The sequence below is a fragment of the Labrus mixtus genome, chromosome 1 (assembly GCF_963584025.1).
Source record: "Labrus mixtus chromosome 1, fLabMix1.1, whole genome shotgun sequence".
Taxonomy (NCBI): domain Eukaryota; kingdom Metazoa; phylum Chordata; class Actinopteri; order Labriformes; family Labridae; genus Labrus; species Labrus mixtus.
The window spans coordinates 6,561,606-6,580,309 of record NC_083612.1 but is presented as its reverse complement, the minus strand read 5'-3'; the positions used below and the strand labels follow the sequence as shown (position 1 = coordinate 6,580,309).

Here is an 18,704-nt window from a genome sequence, read left to right as displayed (position 1 = left end):
GTTTCTGACTCTCTGCTGTCTGTTCTGCAGGTCAAAGGGGGCGTGGTCCTCTGCCGCCGCTGGCTCAGGGGGCGGAGCATGTACTTCTCCAGGCTGCTGACGAGTCGCGCCCGCTCTCGATATTTCTTCCTGGGCTACTTACTCACGATCCACGTGCTCGTCTTCATGTGCCTCACTGGTGCGCTGTAACCAGGTCACGCTGAGAACAGACGCTAAACGGTGAAGGTCGAGATCGTTTCCTATCTGTGACAGAAAACACGGTTAAAAGACTTAATCTGACACCTACACGGTAACTGGAGAGGCTGCTTTTAAATCTCCGTTCTGACACTACAGCGTTATTTGGAATCCTGCACCAGATTTTATTTATTTTTGTCTTTAATCGTCAGAATGAACTCGTCAGTTAATGCTCACTCGCAGGTTTCTTTCTCTAAATGTTCAATCAAAGCCTTAAAAGCGTGATTCTTTTCCTGCCGTTTCATCGGCATGTTGTCGACGGAGACGAGGGTTTCAGAAAATCCTCATGGAGTCTATGGAGTAGAGAAGAGGAGGAAAGGAAACGAGGATGTCCACTCTTTTATATGAAATCCTAAGAAGGTGCAGAAAGCCATATCTGTTCTTAAACTCGACCGGATGAGTCCAGTTTAGGAACTCATGCTAACGAGGTTCAAACATGCAAACATCTTAAAAATGTTCTGTTACCATAACCAGCGCTGGAGACGCCTCTGACACTGGAGCTGGTTTCTGCACCGATCCAATACCAATAGAGCCGACACACTGGGGCTTTGTATGCCTTCATTTTAGAGATAGGAGGGTGGATAGAAACCTGGGAGGGACAGAAAGGGGAATGACATGCACAATGTCAGGATTCGAACCCAGGCCACCAACTCTAAGGACTGAAACCTCTGTACATGGGGTTGGCGCTTACCGCTAGGCTACCGGCGCCCCAATCCAACACATTTTTAACCCCAGACTAAATCAACTGATTTCATTTGTTCTTTGCTTTCCATTGTTCCCTTTATCGGAGAGGACAGCTGAGGGGAGACAGGGAATGTTGGGAAGGATAGAGTCGGGGGTGACATGCAGTTAAGGGTCAAGGTAGATTCGAACCCACAGGCACTGCAACGAGGACTACAGCCCCCGTACATGATAGATCTAATGAAGGCAGAAATTACCCTAAAAAGATTGTTTTAAAGACTTTAAAGTCAGGCAACGCAACAATGAAAGCAACACTTTAGAATTCAAACAGAGTGGGGCGCCGATAGCCTAGCGGTTATGATGTGTGCACCATGTACACAGGCAATAGTGTACCCCCCCCCCCGCTCTCTGCTCCCATCACTTCCTGTTTCTCTTCAGCTGTCCTCTCCAATCAAGGCATAAGATCTTAAAAAAAAAAGTCAGGGTCAGTGAACGCTGTTATACTTCAAGTCTCACACTGGTATCGGATCGGTGGCCCAGAGGGGCGGAAAGTGATATCGGAACATTTTCAATCCTTCTCTCATTAAACGATGTCACCAGCTGCTCTTTTTCTCCCCCCGCCCGCCTGGTCTCATACTTTGCACATAATGGCGATGCTGGGTTCAAACTATGCACTGATTCTCTTTAAAACGTGTAAATAATAATCTCATAGAAAGAACACTTCTACACCTCTCCCACTCCCTCCTGTTCCCTTTAACTGTAAAGCCAAAGGTGTGTGTGTGTGTGTGTGTGTGTGTGTGTGTGTGTGTGTGTGTGTGTGTGTGTGTGTGTGTGTGTGTGTGTGTGTGTGTGTGTGTGTGTGTGTGTGTGTGTGTGTGTGTGTGTGTGTGTGTGTGTGTGTGTGTGTGTGTGTGTGTGTGTGTGTGTGTGTGTGTGTGTGTGTGTGTGTGTGTGTGTGTGTGTGTGTGTGTGTGTGTGTGTGTGTTCTCACCTCGGCTCTCATGCCTGTTTAAACACAGTGAGAGACAACGGCTTCCAAATACCCTTAAATCTTTATCGGTGTGTGTTGGCGTGCAGAAGAGATCAGAGTGTGTTTAAGGGTTCCTGTATTTATTAGTGCATCGATCATGGACTGTATGTTTGTATATATACATTTCTATCCTGTCTGCTTGATGACTGTACATTTCTTTTTGATTGTTTAAAAAATGTGACGGGTAAGAGACGGGATTGTCACGGTGGCGGGTCAATTAACAGGCCAAAGAAAAGTCGCCTCTTGGCCCGATAATCGATCCATGTGCGTAGAAATCCTCTTGTTGATGGTACTCTGTCCTGATGATGTGTACATAAAGGACGACACGATGAACTGAATCTATTTATGAAAAAGATAGACTACTGATGAATTGTTCAGATGGCATATTTTCTCTGCTGCCGCTATTTTTAAGAGCGAGTGACGCCGTCGGCCTTCAGATGACACGAGGCTGAACTCTGTGCAATACTGTGTCGGTGAGGGGAACCCTTTCAGGTCCTCCTTCAACATCTCCAGAGAATTTAATAAAAAGCTTAACAAACGTTTCCTCGTCTAAATCTCTGTGTGTTTCTTTAAAGAGGACATATCATCCCCCTTCTCCACCTTTTCAAACAGTCCCCCTGTGGTCTAAATGAAGCATGTGTGCTGTGCTTTGGTCAAAATATAACATGAATCAAGCACCAGAGGAGGTTTGTGACCCTGTATAAACCAGCTCTCTCAGAACGCTCCGTTTTGGTGTGTGTGTCTCTTTAAATGCAATGACCCCCCCTGAGTTTTCCCCATAGGCATCACTCCTCTGTAGCAAGAATAAAAGTGGTGGACCTGCGCAAAAGTTTTGCTCTAGGCTGGGGGTGGAGTCTATGGGTGGAGATACCAGGGGAGGGGAGGGGATTTTTTAAAACCGGATTCCACTGTGACATCACAAGGAGAGCACATTTAAAACGGAGCATTTTTCTCTGTGTTGTAAGACTTGTGCAGACCACAAACAAAGGACTGGATGGGTTTATTTCACATTTTGTCGGTCAGTAGACACTCAGGTTACCCAAATATATGTTCAAAAACACTGTACAAGTGGATTTTTCAAAATATGTCCCCTTTAGTATCCTTATCTTTGTTTTATTTGAGCGCTCGGAGCTTTTAACGGATCGATATATGACCACACGAGAGGAGGAGGCTGAGGCTGGTTATAGATCCAGCTGAAACATACAGTGAGAGTGGACAACCATGAGTTCAGGAAGATTACAAACCAGTGGAATTTTATTACTGGACAAAATTATGTAGGATGTAAAATACAGAGACCATAAAGTCTACATTTAAAGGTCACATATCCTCTTCAGTGTAAATAAGTCTCAGAGCTCCTCAAAACGTGTGTGAAGTGTCTTGTTCTAAATCCACTCTGATCCTGTATTTGATCATGTCTATAAACCCCTCTATTTCAGCCCTGCTCAGAACAGGCTGTTTCTGTGTCTGTACCTTTAAATATGTAAATGAGCTGTGTCTGACCACGCCCCCTCTCTGGAAGGGCTTGGGTGTCTCGGTGCTTTATCGCTCCATGTCCTATCGTTTACTGTGAGAAGGCAGACTCAGAGGGCAGAACAAACACCTAGCTGTGGGAGTGTCACCCACCTGGGGGAGGGGTTACTGCCCTTTGTGATGTCATGAAGGGAAAATCTCCAAACGGCCTGTTTGAGCACACATTTTCTGAAAAGTGGAGCAGGCAGAAGACAGAGAGGATGGACTTTTCTCATCATTGGGGGGTTTGTAGACAGACTAGAGACACGTTAGTGTGAAACATGGAGCCTTACGGGGTTATGTGTATGATTTAAATGTATTATTTTGGGACTGTTATTCTCTGGATTTTTAAACATTTTCAAAGTATTTTTTCTGATATTGTGCCTTAAATTTCAGTTTTAATCTTAAAGTATTAAAATCTGTTCTACATGCCCACTCAAATCGTCCCTACATTTCACTTACAGTGGAATTGTTTTGACTCTACACACAATAACCCACGAGGATGTAAATTAAGCCTGAGATATATGAGCAACTTTTGTGACCTATATTCAGAGATTTTAGGGGGATTAATAACCTCAGTTAAAAAAAAAAAAGCACAAGAAAGCATCCTGTTTGAATTAGGCCTCAATGCAAAACAATCAGCAGCACATTGTCATTAAAAGGATAGGATGCTTTCACTCTGATTCCTGTCATATCACGGCCTCTTAGCCGCTCACAGGTTTTCTGATAAAAGTATGTTTTTGTGTACATGTTGTAATGTGCACATGAGACCACTAGATGGCAGAGTCTTCTCATTAAACACTAGAAACACAAACCTGAAAGACAGAGCCGAGGGGTAAACAACCCTGCTGTGTGCAGGGTGGTTTGTGAGTATTCTCTGGGGTAACCTCGATAGAGAGAGAGAGAGGTGGGTTCACTGATTCTAAACCTCAAACATCATCTTTTGTCCGTGGGCTCGTCCCTGCTGCAGCTCCAGAACAGCTGATTTCCTGCCTGTTTGGTCACTTTTAATCCTCATAAATGTTCATATAGAGATTTGGTTTATTGATTATATTTTATATCATATAATGCTTAATAAAAGCTGTTGTGTTCTTCAGTCTTTAAGTACTTAAAGGTTTAATATGTAGAATTGAATTACAAATTTTACACTAAAATATCTAAAGTAAATAAAAAATGGACTAAACCTGTTCATTTGTTGAGTTCTTACATCACCTCAAATATTTCCAACAGTTATCAAAGTGGGAGAAATCCTTCATTTAAGAGGTGTTACGGGATGTGTTGCGGCATGCGTATTGTTGCCGTGGAAGCACCGTATGTTACATCAAAGGCCGCTGCATGAGGAAGCGTGAGCTGCTCCTGAAAGCTGCCGTACTGTTGCTGTTTGAGCTGCTGTGGTAAAAACGTCATGTAAATTATACTCGGATACATTAGCTCGTCGGTAAACATATTCTCTTCCTCAGGTCGGTTTCAACCGATTGTCATGGCTACGGTCAACTCAATGTACAGTTTCATCAGGGGTGTTGGAGGGGAGTAGCACAGAGAATCACTCCCACGATTCCCCGCCAGCCTCAGCATCATTTTTTGTTATTGTTTTGATTGAGAGCCCCCTGGTGGCAGAATTTATATAATGTGCCTTTAAAGCAACCAAATTAAGATATATCAATGACAAATACTTTTCTTCAGTGACTGAATTAGCTGCTGAGGTTACACCTAGCAGACAGCTAGCATCTCCCACATGTCATGCAAAGAGGCCACGCCCTCTAACTCTACCTCACTTTAAGCTTTAATATAATGTACAGTTGTCATGAAGAGAGAAATGAGCTCAGGAGATCCAAACTGTTTTTTATACCAGACTGTAAACATGTTTATTTATGTTGTAAAGTTGGACATTTTAACATGGGGCTCTATGGGGACTGACTCACTGCAGGAGACAGACTCTAGTGGACACTGGAGGAACTACAGCTGTAAAGTTGGACATTTTAACATGTGACTCTATGGGGACTGACTCACTGCAGGAGACAGACTCTAGTGGACACTGGAGGAACTGCAGTTTTTGGACAATTTGCTTTATCTCTCTGCTCCTGAAGTTGCTACTTGGGTGAAACTATCTCTGGTTCACAGTGACAGGGTGTCAGTTTGGTGTGGATGCCACCAAACCACTCAAGCCCTAATTCTGAAAAAGGAAGCCATCTTTCTAGGTAACCTTTGTCTTGTTTGCAGCGCTCTTTCTCTCTCCTTCTTCCTCTCTTTCTGTTTCTTTGTTCTCTCTGAAACAGAGAGAAATCAGTCCTCCAGTTGCCGCTGACCCACTTGCCTCCTGCAGCAGAGGAAGAGAACCGGAGGAGTAGGAGAAAAAAAGGGCGGGAGGTAGGTAGAGGTGAAAACATGTGGGAGTCTGCAATGATTAATGTGCTTTCAGAGATGGAGAGAGTGAGAGAGGGAGGGAGCAGTGAACGAGGGCAGCAGCGATGTGTGGTGACGGAGCGAGTACAAGTAGGCTTCGGTGAAGGTGCGCTCCACAAATCAATGACCCCATCTTCATCTTAATGCATCAAGCTGAAACACTGGAGCATGTAGGCATATCAGAAGTAATCCTTCAGTAATTATTTCTGCAGCAGGCAGAAGGGGAACTTGAACTGTATCAGAGAGATCGTTCTTATCTGACGGGGAAGCAGGAAGGACTTCAGATAAATCAGCAGGGACGAGATGATCAGTCGTAACACTTAGATCCTCCAGCCACCCGAAGGCAGGGCCGTGTCCGGGGATTTCTGGGCCCCATCAGTAGATTTCACACGGGGCCCCTCCACCACAGCCTCAGCCAACCACACCTCCATTACACAAGTGACCCACTAAAAGCTTGAACCTCAGAGTCAGTCGGTTCCTCCTTTCATACTTTTCAATCCCACGTATTTTAAACAATAAAACTCCTGCACAAACTGCATAAATACTTTGTGTCACACCCCCAATTTACACAGACTACATGGCTCCGCGGTCCGTCAGTGGCGCACAATATGCCGCCGTTCGCTGCCACACAGTAAATTATTGTGTTTCCACAGCGAGCGCCGCGGTACGTCTCCGGAGCCGGCCAGCAGCGCTACTAAATACGCAGTGTGTCTATTTTCAAGGGAGCTTGGTCAATTTCAAAATAACACAATATTCAGACTCCTGATCGTATTTTCCATCACTTTATCAACATTACGTCAAAACATGCACTGAATGAACAACAAAGAGACGTCAGAAAGACAAAGCAACATGTTGTTTGCACGTTGTTTTCCTTATTCCCGTGTGATCTTGTCAGAAACAGATCCGATGCGTGTGGTGTCCGACGAAGAAAAATCAGGACTCTGATGGACCGCGACGCGCTCGCAATATGTGGAAATTGGGGGTTAGACTGTGACAAATATGAGAGACAAGGAAAACGTTCAAAACTTACAAACACTTGTAGATTTGAAGAATCTGTAAAGGCGGGTGTGCTGTAAAAGCAAAGACAAAGAAACCGAGAAGCAAAGACGTGTGGTCAGACGAGTCCTTCTCAAGGTCTCCCAAAGATTCACTGCTGCTCTTATTTAAGCATGAGGCACACCAGGCCCAGGTGTGTCTCCGCTCCTGATTGTCCGATCACCAGGTCTGCAGCACTGGAGACAGAAAGCAACCACCGTCGATCTGCAGAGTCCCTTTGCACCTTTTAGACAAAAGAGACGCTTTTATCCAAAACGACGAACACCAGAGAGTAAGAACAACACGAGCAAGGATGTAGAGAGGAGGAGACAACGTCAGGAAGAGCAAACCAACAGCTTTAAGTCTGAACGGACACACAGGTGCTGACAGGAAGTGACAAGAGGTAGAGCACATCTTCAAATTCCGAAATATCATCATCATGTTTGGTGCATGATCCACGTAACAGCAGGTCAATCAAATTATGACTTTTTAGGTTTAGAAAAAAAAGGGGTTTAATCAGTAGTTTAGATGATAAACGTTCATTTAGATACTTCATATGCAACGTAAGTAACTTAACAATACTTCAGTCATGACCAATTCATCAAGAAAAAAGACTTTGTTGCACTTATTTATATTTGGCGGTATGGCTCTGCTCTGGGATCTCCCTGTCCTTCCCGCACGTTGGAAATCCTTAGGCAGGGAGAGAAGCAGCAAAAATCCAAACAGAGCATCAATGACAACATCATGACATTGATTTAGTCAGAACAGAGTAAAAGGAGGATCTGTGGAGGAGGGTTACAAATGCGGCTTGCAGTGGAAGCAGAAAGAGGAGGCAGGTTAGAGGATGCTTTGAAGCAAATCAGCTGGCCATCAGCCGATGAGGCTTGCATGAGATGTGGCCTTCCTGAACCAACGTTAGCTCAACTGAGGCGACATGAAAGCAGAGAGAGAAAAAAAGGGGTGCTGCTTGGTGAAAGTTTTAATTTTGGTAAAGCTAAAAGAAAGATTCCTCATTGGCTCGGAGGAGGTTGCCATGACGCCAACTCTTAATGTGCCACTGCCCTGTAACTGAGAGCACACGCTTGACCCCGTTATAACTGCTATGAATGGTGACGATGTCATTGACCACCTTTAGGCCTGAGCGTTAAACAACTGAAAACTTGTGTTTCACAACACCAGACGCGTGTGTGTTCCTGTGTGTGTGTGTGTGTGTGTGTGTGTGTGTGTGTGTGTGTGTGTGTGTGTGTGTGTGTGTATGTGTTTTTGTTTAGACTCTGCAGGACTTCACTGCATCACTGCTCTCTCACCGTTCTCTTTTTAGCCCTACACTTTTTCTCCTCTGTGTCCTATATACTGTCCCACTTCACAATTAGGTCTGCTGCTATACGGAGAGGAGCCGCAAAGATGGAGATTCTCCCTGCACACTCACTCACTGTGTGTGTGTGTGTGTGTGTGTGTGTGTGTGTGTGTGTGTGTGTGTGTGTGTGTCTCAACTTTCAGACTGTCTTTCGCCTCTGGAATTGGGTTTTTCTCAAAATCATGTCTTCATTTTTCCTGAGAGGTTGTCAGTCAGCCTTCTCCGTGCTCGTCTTCCTCTTTTCAAACCTCGAGCTTCATCTTCTTCTCGTCCTCTTTCTCTTTCACGAGTCACTGACCCCGTACATGTTCAAACATGGAAACACACTAGTCGGACGTGTAAACATCCTCTCATTCATATTTGAGTCTTTTACATCGCTCTCTCGCTCCTGTCCGGATGTGTTGTGTTATTTTTATCTAGACAACAAACACCCAGAGAATCGACCCGCATCAGCATCTTTTGCTGGATCTCGTACTACATGCATGACCCCCCCCCCCCCCCCCCCCCCCCCCTCCCGCAGAATGTTCATTAGTTACCATAGCAACAAGGTCTTCCCTGGCGACCAGCGTAAGACCCCCAACTCCTTCAGCTGTACATAATACCACATGTCCAGATGACTTCCTCCTCCTCCTCCTCTGTTTTCTCTCGGCAGCCGCAGCTCGGTGATGTTTATACTCGGAGGAATCCTGAGCCTGAAATGTGCTGACAGCAGTGAGAAGTGATTTTGAGGAGGAAAAATAATGAAGGCACCACCTGAGAGTGATGCTGTTTTCAAGCTGCGGCCTGGGTGATCATTTCGTTTGAACAGTTTTCCATTTAAAAGTGTGTGTTTTTGGCAGCACGCTGAAAGACGGTGCAAACACAAAGCTCTCTTTTATGTTCGGTAAGAAGGTTTGATTTGATGCTTCTCTAATTTTTGATCACCTGGAGGGCCAATCAGTGCGAGCTCCAGCAGTGACGCTTTAAGAAAGTGTATTCTTAAACCAGAAAGGAGGAAAACGAGAGATTCAAATGCAGCAGAGGTGAAAGAAGTATACACATCATTTACCCAAAAGCAAAGAGACATGAGTGAGAAGGACTATTCTCCTGATCCCCATTTTCAAACTCATCACATTATCACAATGCTGCAACTGTTAGCATGTGGAGCATGTGTTTGTGTATTCACCTGTTACCATGACAACTAAAGGCCGTAGCTAACAGGCTACACTGGAGTGGCTCTTTTATTTCATGCTAGTTGAGATCGGTTCGTGAGGTTTAAACTTGTGAAGCTAACTGGGAGACGGACGAGGACAGAGACGCCTTTTTTGGTATCAGATGGATTTATTGATTTCCTCGTATCAAACCTGAGACATAACTCGGGGTTTAGACGACTTCCTGCAGCCGCTAGAGCTGCTAAACACGAGACAACGATGACACCGCTAACGAAACAGGCTAACGTTACATCATAACACCTCTGTCGCTGGGCAGAATTGTAACCCGTTCACAAAGCTCTCCTACATTTAAAAGTCTGTCCAATATTTCCTCTAGGCCGGCTTCTTCTTACCTTCCTCCGTCTCCGTCCTCTTCCTCTTAGCCTCAGCCGTCGTATCAAACAGTACAGAGACGGGCTAACTGGCTGCTTTGTAGCTGAAGGCTGCTGTGTGAGCTAGCGCCGTAAAGACGTACACACTTCTCACCAGAGAACAGCGGCCAGCTGGCAAAGTTACATAGTGCTGAAAACAGGCGACCGGGGCGCTCTGTGTTAATTAGGTAGACGTTATTCCCTTGATGATAAATATTCTTACCATCAGATCGACTTTGAAACTGCTATGTTCAGGAGAGGTTCAATACTGTTGCTTTAAATCCCCTCAAATGCTTTAATCCCTTTTTCTAAGGAACAAAGAAATACAGATATTTGTGTTTAGATGTAGAGGGGAAGGATGATAAAGTACTAAAGAATAGAAACCTGAAAATGCAACCTCAAGTAATGTAAATGTAAACATAAGGAAAGCTGATTCTCTGCAGGGTTGGACCCTAAAGTGACACATAGTGAGACGCAGATTTATCCTGACAGATCCTCGCAGATTGATGACCTCGTCCTCTCTTTACCGTCTGAGAGAACAGGAAGACAGACGATGATGTATGAGCCGCTTTGTTCTCACATTATCCCGAGACGTTTCTCATTCTCATTTAAAGCTGCACCCGGTGGACCTCCGAGTCCAGGTTTTACTCTCACACACACACACACACACACACACTGCTCTGACATGAAGAGCTCAGAAACTGGATTCACTCGAATCTCCTCGGCATCAACACGTTTCCTTTTCTCTGATTTTTCATCAGAATCAGCAGATTTTATGAAAGTCTCAGAGCTCCTCAAAACATGTCTGTGAAGTTTCTTGTTCTAAATCCACTCTGATCCTGTATTTGATCATGTCTATAAACTCCTCTATTTCAGCCCTGCTCAGAACAGGCTGTTTCTGTGTCTTTAAATATGTAAATGAGCTGTGTCTGACCACGCCCCCTCTCTGGAAGGGCTCGGGTGTACTCAGGCTTTCTCGCTTCATGTCCTATTGTTTACGGTGAGAAGGCAGACTCAGAGGGCAGAACAAACACCTAGCTGTGGGAGTGTCACCCACCTGGGGGAGGGGCTACTGCCCTTTGTGATGTCATGAAGGGAAAATCTCCTAACGGCCTGTTTGAGCACACATTTTCTGAAAAGTGGAGCAGGCAAAAGACGGAGAGGATGGACTTTTCTCATCATTGGGGGGTTTGTAGAGGATTTTCCAGAATATGTGACCTTTAAATGAAATATTAGATTTGCTTAAGCTCATTTCAAAGGACAGGGAGAAAAGGTGGGTTTGAGCTGTGCTTTGAATGAATGTTATGAGATGAATTCTAAAATCAACAGGGAGCCAGTGAAGGGAGGCGACTGCAGGGGTCTCGTGCTGACGTTTATGTGTACCTGTTTTGCAGACGCTTTAGTCTGAAGTGACTATCAGAGAAAGTCAGACTGAGGACCAGTGAAATGAATCCATTATTCAGATTGTACCCTAAAAGTTTCACTGATTTTAAAGTTTGTGTTTGATGATTTAAAGTGTAGACCTTTCAAACGTCTCCAGTTCGACTCTTGTTTTTTTTGTTGCGGTATGCTTTGATTCATGCTGAAACATGGACCCTTGTCTTCTATAAAACAGTGAAATAAACATCTCACAGCTCGTCTTCATGCATGCTTCTACATGCGTTTACATTAGTCAGGAATATGGAGGGATAAACCTCCTCCAGCCTGCTTTAAAAAATGAGCATGATGGCCTCTATTAACCTCCCGCTGAGTTTTAATAATGTCGGTTTTTTAATAAAGGGACCTTCTCCAGGACTGGGTTCAACCCTTTCTTAAAGCAATTATGATAAAATACATTTAATATGCCCAAGAAGAGAACTACAACAACAACAACAACGACAACCACAACCTATAAGAAACACTGCTCTGACTCTCTGAATGTTTTAAAACCAACACTGTTCAGGTTAAAAGAACTTTAAGATCTTTTTTAAAACTCTGCTGCTCGCTTACTGAACGTCTCCTCCTTACTTTAACTCTCTCATCCAGGTCTACACTCCCTCCCTCCCACTACGCTCTGCCAATGAAAGGCGTCTGATCCAACCTTCACAACAGGGTCCTAAGTCTCTGACTAGACTCTTCTCCTCTGTCGCCCCCCGGTGGCGGAACGAACTACTAAACTCCAGTCCCTCTGCACCTTTAAGAAAAAGCTAAAGACCCAGCTCTTTATGAACACCTACGACCTTCATGATGACGATAATGATGATGTTTAGGATGGTTTTGATAATGATCTGAACTATCAAGAACACCTGTCAATGTTGTGCTCTACCTCTGGTCACTTCCTGTAAGCACCTCTGGTCACTTCCTGTCAGCACCTCTAGTCACTTCCTGTCAGCACCGATGAGACTTAAAGCTGTTCTAACACTTCCTGATGTTGTTTCCTCCTCTCTACATCCTTACTTGTGTCCTTCTTACTCTCTGATGTTCGTCGCTTTGAATAAAAGCGTCTGATAAACGATTTGTAGAATTGTAGAATAAGATGAGGAGCAGTCCTCCTGAAATGATCTAGAAATGTTCAGGATCGACGTGTGAAAACGTCTTGTGCAAGCTCTTCATAAATCGCTCTGTAAAATAGAAAACAGCCTTTGCATGAGGTCTTTGCAAACTGTGGTTTTAGATTAAATAAAACAGTCTCTTCCTGTCTGAATGATTCTGCAGGTGGCTGAAAATCCGGACTCTGGTGTCACTTCATTCTGAAACACAGAGGCACAGTGAACGTGAATCTTCGGCCCGTTAATGCAGACGGACAGCAGCGCTCTCACACAAAGGTCAGGCCCTTTGAAGAGCAGGAGAGCACATACACTACATCTGTGCCTAAAGTGAAGATTCATTTATGACACGATAACCTTTACGGGCACAAATTATAAACTTGTTCTGCAAAGCTCAGAACAGGAGCAGTCGGAGGATCCAAAGAAAGACAAAAGAAAGAAGAAGCACACAACACACACTCAAACATGAACACACAACATGCAGAGATGTGAATTCACAGCTCATTATTTTTAAAAGGCTGTAAAGGAAGGATTCTTTTTGTTTTGTTTTGACCGTGCCTATATTTCATCCTTTTATTACGGAGGATTTCCAGCGGGGCCGTAAATAAACGAGCCCGAGCTGACTTAATCTGGAGGAGAAATACGCCAATTAACAGCGAGAGCTCTCCACCCAGCCGACGAGGCTCTGCCCCGCGTTTTCTCTTTGAACCGGCTGATAAACAGAGTTTTTCTGGCCGCCTTCATCGCCCTGTAAATAAACAATTAAGATCTGGAATGTAAGATGAGGGAAACGTGTGTACACTGTTGTGTCTTTCATGCTGTCACACACCCTGCCCTCTGCTTCCTGCTTTTCATCACGCTTTCCCTTTTTAGCAGCTCTCTCTCTTTCTCTCTCTCTCTCGCTCATGTCACACAAACATACACCGTGTTAGCGTTCTCACCATTCTCACATACAAAATGTTTTTGTTGTCTAGTTGTGATTTCCTGTTTCATTTTCTCATCTGTATCCTTGTGTTTCTGTTTCCTGGCTATTTTCCTGTTGTTATTCCTCGGGTTTAGTTTGAAGTGTTTCCTGTTTTATTTTGTAATTTTGCCCCTTCGATCACGTCCAGTGTTACTTCCACCCACTACACTAGTAGTACGTACTGATTGGTCCAAAATGCAATATGCAAACAAATGTGAGATCTGCACTATGCCAGAAAAATGGAAAAATCAAAGCAAAAGCAAAAGCAAATGCAAAGCGCCAGGTCAGAGGTCAAAATGACAGACTGAAGAGAGACAGGAAACGTGGGGAGGAGAGGGGACGGGGGGGGACGGGGGGGGGGGGGGGGGGGCAGGGGGGGGGGGACATGCACCGTATGACCCCACACAAACTTTGATCCACATTTCAGAGGGTCGAGGTTTGTCCATGAGACGTCTGCCCCACCAACCGAGCTAAACTCCTCCATAGCTGCCCTAACTTCTAAACATGCAGTCGACCCGTATGTGCGAAAGCAGAACTGGAAGTGAAATGAACCAGGACCAGAGATATGAAGCTGGAAAAACTAACTAAATCTGGAGTTTTTATTTTAAGAGGACAGAGCTCCAGATAGAACCGGTCCTGGGAACAGTTTGTGTTTTTCTTTGGATTGCAACAGAACATAATGAATTATTAAACGTGTACTGTTACTCTATGATCCCCCACAAAAATATCCCATTTTTAATTTAGCTGCCCTATTTTGATTTCATAAGGAGAGAAGGACCCTCTGCTGGCCTGCACATCATCGTTGTAAACGTATTCAAACTGCTGCAGTAACATGTCGCTCCGAGGCGTCTTACATCAGCTGTTTTCTGTTTTCTCATGAAATCAGTGCAGACCTCTTCTCTTCACACCGACGGGCTGTGAGCAGTTTCCAAAGCCAACAGACACTTAATGAATTATAAGAGTACAGAAACTGGAGAAGTTTAAAGACGCTGGAAGCAAAAAGGGCACCAAACCCCAGACGAGAGCTTCTTTACATGAGCGGCCCAGAAATGTTGAGCAGTGTCGGTCTGGCAGCTGTCAGAAGTGGAGCCATGGAGAGCTGACAGCACGCTTCCTGTGGCCCGGCTCCAGCACGCCGAGCCGCAGACAGACACACACACACACACACACACACACACACACACACACACACACCACACACACACACACACACACACACACACACACACACACACACACACACACACACACACACACACACACACACACACACACACACACACACAGTGATGGAGGGGAGGCAGCCGGTATGATGAACGGTACTGAGGCTGTGTGTGGGGAATGTGAGGAGAAGAACAGGTAGAACGGTAAAAGAAAATATTGAATTGCAGATTTTCCTACAATGGCAAAGGATTTAAAATCACATTAATGTTACGATCTCACTAAAGGCTGGACCAAAGTGCAACACAACAAACACAGGAGCTGGTTTTAAGGAGGTTTATTGTCCCCACAAAGAAGCAGAATGGCTGGAAATCCTGCAGGAGAGGCTGTGGCAGGCGTAAACACCAGGTCAAAAAAAAAAGGAGACAAGTGTCACACAATAGAAAAACTCTTCAAGAAAATAGCAAACAAACTTCTTGATCCAAAATGGCCGTTGGTGAGCAGACAATGGGCAAAGATGAGATGAAAGAGCAGGGTTTTAAAACACTGTAGGTGTGATTGGGGATGGGAAACAGGTGTGCAGCAAAGGAGGAGGATGTGGAGAGGCTTGACCAGGAGGCAGAGTGGAGAGTGATGAGCCACACAGACAGACAAGGTGGGACCCTCTCTCCGAAAAGCCACAGGTCAGTAGGTCCAAACAGGATACAGCACGGAAAGAAGGGACTGTCTATTCGGGTGCACTCAGAGACAGACAGACAGAAGAGGGATGTGGGGAAACACAGAAAACACAAGGAAAGCGGAGGTTGCAGCCAAGGCCGTAGAGAATCTGCGCTGTTTGAAGTAGGTGAAGTTTGTTTCTAGAGCACATTTTTAGAGCAGACGGCGTCACAAAGTGCTTTACAATAAACGATTGAAAAAGCAGAGACATTAAAACAGACATTTACATGATCAAACACAGATCAAACAACAGGCCAGTCTGAACAGCTGCTTTTTAAAAGTGTCCACAGAGGTCACAGCTCTCAGTTACGGAGTGAGACGGTTCTCCTCTTGTTCTCAGTCTGGTGTGAGGAACAACCAGCAGACCCTGATCTGAGGACCTCAGGGACCTGCTGGTGTCTTTGGCTACAACAGCTCAGGGACGTAAGCATGACTTTAAACACAAAAAACAAGAATTTAAAACCTGATGGGGAGCCAGTGTAAGGACATGAAAATATATGTAACATAAAACCTTCTAGATCATTTCGTCAACAGCTCAGCAGCATTTTGGACCACTTTGTGACGCTACGACATGTGAACAGAGAATTACAATAATCAAGCCTTTACGATCATCTCTAGCCCAGCTCTGGATCAGTGTTTCCAGACGGATCAGCTCTGTGTCTTCCTCTGTTATGAATCCACGCCAGCCGCGCGTAATGAGCGCGCACACCAGCCGTGCGTAATCATCGCGCAGTGAGAGCGCGCGCGCCGCACAGCTCTCCCTCCGGCTCCCGCGTGTCACAGAGAACAGTGAATGCAAGAGGCAGCTGGAGGCACTACATTATTCACGTGTTAATCCGCTGTTTGTGATCATGTGTGTGTTCTATTCAAGTGTCACTTTCGCTTTAAACTTTCTCTACAAGCTCGAAACTCGAAATGATCTAAACCCCGCCCCCTTTCGGCACAAACCCCTTCAACCAGAACACCTTCAGCCACAGAGCAGGAAGTGACATCATGTGCTCGCCTTCAATCTAACGGGACTCATTACTCACGTCGGGCACTATGAAAGGACAGGATCCTTATATTGTATAAAGTCATCTGAACATGTGTGAGAACACAGAGAGGCAAACATGTCTCTCTGGAATCTGTCTGAGAAAACAAACATCCTCTGCAGCTTGAGGCCTGTGGGGGCAACGAGGAAAGAGGAGTCAGTTTAGTTTTAATTGCAGTGAAAATCAGAAAAAATATGGAATATTCACAGGTGAGAACAATTATTCAACCTGCTGCTGTGCTCCAAACAGTTCAGGACGAGACCTGAGGAGGATTACCTGTGACTCTGAAAGGCTTTGAGGTAGGACAGCTGAAGAGAGACAGGAAGTGTTGGTAGGAGAGAGGAGGGGGTGACATGCAGCAAAGGGCCGAGGCCGGATTGTAACCCCACGGCCGTTGTGATGAAGGCTTTATGCTGCATTCAGGTGCTGCTCGGGTGGTCCAAGTTTCCGAGTTGAGAAGTCTTTCTTCCGACTTCAGTGTGTTCACGTGATTTCAGTTTGTAAAGCCTGAATGTTGATGCTACGAAGAAGATCAGTGAAATGTAACTGATAAAAGTGATATTTGAGCAAAAACTTGATGTGCAATATGTGAATTATTTCAAAAGTATGTTGACATTAATGAAACATATTTTGCCCCCCATGCGATGACCATTCTGACGTCAAGTCAGCAAGTCGGGCACCTGATTTTTTTTACGAGTTTCAGAGTTGTTGTTCCGACTTGAGCAGGTGTTCATTTTTACAACTCGGAAACTCGTTTTTCCGATGTGTCCGACAGCACATGAATGCACCAGGTGGCCTCTGTACATGGGGCGCCCGACATAACCGCTAGGCTATCTGTGCACCAACTTTGTGTTTTCAAGTTGGATGTTGCTGTATGTTAAACTCCAGGCTCTAAAGTTGGCATATTTTGGGGTCATAATAATTGTTTCTCAACTGGAGGGTTGGGACCATACAGTGGGTCGCTGAACGGTTCTTAGTGGGTCTTGAAAGTGTGTCTGGGGAAAAAAAAAGGTCAAAAAGTTGATGAAGCTCTTTTTGTACATGTTTTTTTAGTTCTTTGTTCCGTCACATGTTTTGAAACGTCTCATGTCCAAACTGCACAATTTGTCCCAAAACAAATGTGATTGGTTGAAAAAATATTCAAAATGTGTGGCACAAATTTTCATGAAAGAGTGGCTGATGCGTCCTTCAGCTAGACCAGATGAGAACCACTGTTCTAAATAACTAACAGGTATATGTTTGTGGTCGAATTTGGGGGCGAGTTTGTGGTCGTGTGTGCTTGCAGCCGTGTTGTCATGTTTTTGGTCCTGTTCTTGGTCACGTGGGTTTATCAGCTTTCAGGATTTTTCCCCTTTATTTACACATTTTAAGTGTCTAAAGTCTGCTGGCTGAGGAACAGGCGATCAGCTCTTGATTCAGATCCAGGAACATCTTGAAGGATTCCTTTGCAGGAGACATTTTTTGAACATTTTCATGACGCGCAGATGAAACAGTCTGACAGATTTCTGAGCAGCCATAGTGAAGAAGACTTTTCTAGTTGTTTGTTTTAGTGGCACACTTAAGACTTGGAGAAACACTGTACGGGCACACAAAGTCTTTCATTGGCAGCTTTTCCAGCCTGATGACATCATCACATTCAACCACAAGTTACAGAAAATATGAAGTAAAGGCTGTTCAGGGTTGACAACAGGCCCGTCTAAAGCTCTGTAGTTCCAATACATTTCTAAGTACCTGCGATGCCGACAACACCTCTTGGTTTAATCTCTGCATTAACGGTTAAAATCCACATCCATGCCAACACTTCTGGTGGTCGGCCATGTTTGTTTTGGCACAAGAACATGTGACACTTATGTTCCTGCAGAGCATCTTGCGCCAGAATTCCTGTCATAGCTGGACGGTCTTTCAGTGTGTAAATGTTCCTTTCTGACCGTCATAGAATAAAAAAATATGAAGAATATTGCAAGAAACATTTCCCAGTTTAAGGAGTTTAAATGTTAAAGGACCAATCTGAATTTATTGGTCCTGAATGCTCTGGATTTGTTTGGACCAGAGAAGGTAGGCGCTTTTAAGGCGACCCCCACACGGCCGTTTTGGACGCCCCTCAGTTTGCCAGATATGAGAGCAGTTATCAGGTCAAACCAACACGTGTTGCAGCGATGGAAGCGGACAAGAGAAGTGGTTCAGATAGAAGTGATTGTACCCGACCTAAAAAGCCTCTGCATGTTTCTAATAAGCTCCACGAGCAGAAACGTGCTCAAACTAGGATCAATATTGGAGATGCTTTTGAAAAATGGAGAGAGGTTAGAACACAGAAAGGTTTACAGACCGATGCAGAGCTGGATAACCACTGAAGCTTCAGTGTCCACCACATGGTGACCTGTGTGAGCATCGACTCTAGAGAGGAGGGGGGGGGGGGGGGGGGGGAGACAGCTCTCTAAACAATGTTTAGAATTTAGACTGCAGTACCCATTTTAAACACTAGGTGTCAGAGTTACA

The 18,704-nt window shown here is 44.8% G+C and overlaps 2 protein-coding genes across 2 annotated transcripts in view; both read left to right on the top strand.

Annotated features, from left to right (window-relative positions):
• Positions 1–2,487, top strand: part of LOC132982560 (golgin subfamily B member 1-like) — a 39,543-nt gene extending 37,056 nt beyond the window's left edge. Inside the window, exon 31 of the mRNA XM_061049144.1 lies at positions 31–2,487. Coding sequence (XP_060905127.1) covers positions 31–189 — 159 coding nt within the window. The 3' untranslated portion in view covers positions 190–2,487. The remainder of the gene's footprint in view (positions 1–30) is intronic.
• A 12,614-nt stretch (positions 2,488–15,101) lies between these two features.
• Positions 15,102–18,704, top strand: part of LOC132979130 (SH3 and multiple ankyrin repeat domains protein 2-like) — a 240,976-nt gene continuing 237,373 nt past the window's right edge. The window contains exon 1 of the mRNA XM_061044700.1: positions 15,102–15,300. The gene's annotated coding sequence lies outside the window, so the exon portion shown is untranslated. The remainder of the gene's footprint in view (positions 15,301–18,704) is intronic.